A 4521-nucleotide genomic window follows, 5' to 3' on the forward strand; every position below is an offset into this window, starting at 1 on the left:
TGACCAACAGAGAGCTGTTTTTTCTGTACACCAGCAGCATCTCTGTATTTATCTTACCATGACAATGTAAACTTTATAAATTGTATTGTTCACCATTAAAAACAGTAAAATATATTTGTGTGGATAGAAGTAATAACTGTACAAGTCCTATAAATAATTTGTTATATAAAAATTGCTCTGTGGAACTTCCTACATTGTTCTGCTGTCCTCCAGACTCAACTTTAGCCAGCATTTGTATGCATAAGAGTAAATTTAGAAGCTGTTAGCTCTGTAATAGCATAATTAATACAGGAAATAACATGAAAATAACATGAGTCAGTATCGTCTTTCATGTCACAAGAAAGGCAGATAACAAAACTTAAAGTTGCACTAATAGCAATGGGTCAATTAACTGTATAATGTAAAAGATACTTAGAATAATTATCACCTGAATCTGCAGTTCCCCTCAGCTCCACAGGACACTCTCGTCAGCCTTGTTTCCAGCAGCAGCAGACAGCTGATCTCAGTAAAAGTCTCTAAAAACCCACTGTACACTACCTGCCAGCTCTAACTGTCATTCACACTTACTGACTAGCTGGTGACTAATGAAGCCTCCAGCTGCAAAGGATATGTCCCTGCTACTTATCCACCTGCAAACACTACAACAATAAAACAACAGTAAAATGAAGGGAGCGTTAAATTAAATCATATTCCAGATATTACTGAATATGCCACAGATTCACTGCCAGACGCTGCAAATTCAGATTTCTTGGTTTGAGAAGATAAAATTAAAATGAAATGAAGTTCACACACAAAATCTTGATCTTGTGTGTTTGTGTTGACTTAAAAATGTACCTAATATGTCTATATCCTGAACACGGCTATAATTTTAAATTCCACCTTTAAAACAAACATGAGAATCAGCCACAATTCCTCAGTACTTGTGACTATTTCACTCCTAGAATAGATATTTTTGTTATCTACATATCGCAGTAGTTTCCCACGCCTCAATGTTCTGCATTTCTCTAGAGTTTCCATTTACACTCTGAGGAGGAAAGCAACAGAGCAAAGCAGACGCTATTTTAATGCATCACACCCCTCATCATGTTTTTTTATCCTGTTCAGTAAGTACACAGTTTAAATACACAGCTGTTCCTCCACTGCCCCCTCTTTATGATGTGCCTGTCACATGTACATCTTTGACTTTGCGTTATATATTCTCATGTAAAACTGAATGATTTGTAGACTTCTCAATAGCTCTGTTCACTTTGGCATAAACCAGAAGTAATTTGAAAGTTTTTTTTCCCATTTTCCCATTTTTAAAACAAACATTCCCCAACAAATAAGTTAAAACATAAGAAAACGTGTGATACTCAATAAATCTTACATTCAGTTCTAGTTAGGATAATAATCTAAGTACAGTCTTGTTCAAACTGACATCCTCTTGCAGTGTGGAAATTTTAACACTTCTGACATACAGTATATATTTATGCTCTGCCATACTAGTGTTGTAGTACGCAAGACCACTTTTTGATGGTCTTGGTCTCATCTCGGACTCGACCGCATTTGTACTCGGTCTTATCTCGGTCTCAGACATTGAGGACTCGGGATTTTATTTCAAGACCAGTCAAGACTATAACTTTGGGAATATCAATAAATTGCTTTTGCATTGTCTGATTTATTTGTTAAGAACCTAACTTTGATTGGATGCAAAATGTATTGCTTCAAATGCAACCAATCACCCTAATCAAAACTGTGTTGTTCCTGTTAGCAACGGTCACACCTCCCCGCGATGGTAAGCATGGAAAAGGAGTATTGAATAAAGATGCTTACGTTGATTTCAGCTCTTTCAGTGTTTGTATGTGGGGGTTTTAAAGGGAATGTGGGTCTTTCAGATCAACTTTAGAAGTACCTGTGATCTCGTTCTACATTTTATTGTGTGTCATGTAATGTGGGGAACTGGTCTTGGTCTGGACTTGGTCTCAGCCCCTAAAAGTCTTGGTCTTGTCTCGGTCTCGATAACCTCTGGTCTGTGTCTTGATTTGGTTTCGGTTTGGGCGGTCTTGACTACAACACTATGCCATACTGACTTGCTGCTGTTGCCAGAGTTGCTCCCGCAAGAGATGTAGCTGGCGTGATAAGCTTAATCAGCATAACTAACTCGTTTGGTAAGGACTTAAATGTAAAAGACGTTCACTAGTAAGTTCCACACTCTTGCTTTTAGGTAGGATGACACTGAAGCCAAATTAGTTTAGGAAGTGTAGCTTTACATACTGAAAAACCACTACAACAAATGAAAGTCTGTCTCCTGATGTTTGAGTCTGACTGTATTTTCTGATGTGCTCTGTGTTACAGTGATTCAGGGTCAGGATGGCTGGGGAGTGACTTACACCTCTACTCAGATCTGTGCCTTAAAAGGATCAACAGTGGAAATAAGCTGCACCCTCACATACCCATCCAGAAGAAATGGCCGTGATACTAAAGTTGAGGAAACATTCTGGTTTACTCAGATGAATGGAGATGTACATGTGGATCTGAAAACTGACTCAAGATACGCAGGTCGTTTGCAGAACAGTTGTTCTAACAACATCTGCACTCTGAGAATCACAGACCTGAGAGAGAGCGACTCAGCTGAGTACAAGTTCAGGTTCATAACAAACCACCCAGATGGAAGATTTACTGGTTCACCTGGAGTCACTTTGTTTGTCTCAGGTAACATTTCCTTTCATATCTAAATTTTTTTCAAATGTTTAACATCTAGGAAACAGTAATATAACTGTGTTGTGTCTATGTATTTTTATGTGTGTATGTTGATAGTTTCTAAAATAATATTCCTGTTCCCTCATCACAAATCCAGATCTCCATGTGCAGCTCAGCAACCAACAGCTGCTTTGTCACAGCAGCTGTCATCTACCTGATCGTCCTTCCTACGTCTGGTTCAAGAATGGACAAACATTTCTGAAAGAAACATCTTATTCAGATGACATTTCTCCTGCAGACAGTTATTCCTGTGCTGTGAAAGGACTGGAGGGTTTCCCCTCTCCTTCAGTGTGTGAGTTTATCCCACAATCTTCCACTCACATAACACCATCTGGTGGAGCTTTAACACTACATGTATTTTAATAAGGAGACTCCCATTGTGACTCCTCGCCAACTCTGGTTTAAAAATGGTCCAAAAATGTTTTATCTTTCAGGTGTCCGTGGTCAAACCTGCAACAGAGTGACTTACACTGACAGAAGCATCTGTGCCTTCAAAGGCTCATCAGTGGACATTTCTTGTACTTACAACAGTTATGACACAGATATCAGATCTAAATTCTGGTTCAGTCCTGAACGTAGTCTTCAGTGGCAGAATCCCTCACAGCCTGAGGACCTTAGTGAAGACTCCCAGCATGCAGGTCGTGTTCAGGTCCTTGAAACAGAGAGAGGACGCTCCACTCTGAGAATCACTGACCTGAGAGAGAGCGACTCAGCTGAGTATCACTTCACATTCACAGCAGGAAGCTTTGAATGGAGGAGTAGTTTACCTGGTACAACTCTGACTGTCACAGGTACTGATGAACACAAACTGTAACAGCACATTTAAACTATCTGATGACAAGTGAATGTGCTGAATAGTGATCCTGATGGGAAATAATTGGATGTGTGAATAATTGATTACATGATTGTCATAATGTTCTATTGTTTATATCTCTGTGTGTGATTCAGTTCCACATAAAGAACAAATATTTCTGTTTCTTCTTCACAGATCGAGATCTCCAGGTTCAGGTGATCAGATCAACAGACCACACATATAATCAGGCAGAGCTGCTTTGTCACAGCAGCTGTCGTCTACCTGATCATTCTTCCTACGTCTGGTACAAGAATGGACAGAAAATTCAGAGAGAAACATCTTTTTATTCAGTCAGCAGTTATTCTGCAGACAGTTATTCCTGTGCTTTGAAAGGACTGGAGGGTTTCCCCTCTCCTTCAGTGTGTGAGTTTACTCCACAATCTTTTACTAATATAACACCATCTGGTGGAGCTGTATAACTACGTGTATTTTTAATAAGGAGACCCTCACTGTGATTCTTTACTATAGCTCTGGTTTAAAAATGGTCATATGTTTTTATCTTTCAGGTGTCTATGGTCAAACCTGCTACAGAGTGACTTACACTGACAGAAGCATCTGTGCCTTCAAAGGCTCATCAGTGGACATTTCTTGTACTTACAACAGTTATTACACATATATCAGATCTAAATTCTGGTTCAGACCTGAACGTAGTCATCAGTGGCAGAATCCCTCACAGCCTGAGGACCTTAGTGAAGACTCCCAGTATGCAGGTCGTGTTCAGGTCCTTGAAACAGAGAGAGGACGCTCCACTCTGAGAATCACTGACCTGAGAGAGAGCGACTCAGCTGAGTATCACTTCACATTCACAGCAGGAAGCTTTGAATGGAGGAGTAGTTTACCTGGTACAACTCTGACTGTCACAGGTACTGATGAACACAAACTGTAACAGCACATTTAAACTATCTGATGACAAGTGAATGTGCTGAATA

At 39.7% G+C, this 4521-nt stretch overlaps 1 protein-coding gene and 1 long non-coding RNA gene across 2 annotated transcripts in view; both read left to right on the forward strand.

The window, feature by feature from the left end:
• Nucleotides 1-3013: 3013 nt before the first annotated feature.
• Nucleotides 3014-3952, forward strand: LOC123970295. Its single transcript, XR_006824921.1, has 3 exons — nucleotides 3014-3031; nucleotides 3174-3530; nucleotides 3728-3952. It is a non-coding gene; the product is annotated as an uncharacterized LOC123970295 (long non-coding RNA).
• Nucleotides 3953-4073: 121 nt separating this feature from the next.
• Nucleotides 4074-4521, forward strand: part of LOC123957796 (B-cell receptor CD22-like) — a 7585-nt gene continuing 7137 nt past the window's right edge. Inside the window, exon 1 of the mRNA XM_046030898.1 lies at nucleotides 4074-4455. Coding sequence (XP_045886854.1) covers nucleotides 4074-4455 — 382 coding nt within the window. The remainder of the gene's footprint in view (nucleotides 4456-4521) is intronic.

The sequence above is a fragment of the Micropterus dolomieu genome, linkage group LG01 (genome assembly GCF_021292245.1).
Source record: "Micropterus dolomieu isolate WLL.071019.BEF.003 ecotype Adirondacks linkage group LG01, ASM2129224v1, whole genome shotgun sequence".
NCBI lineage: Eukaryota > Metazoa > Chordata > Actinopteri > Centrarchiformes > Centrarchidae > Micropterus > Micropterus dolomieu.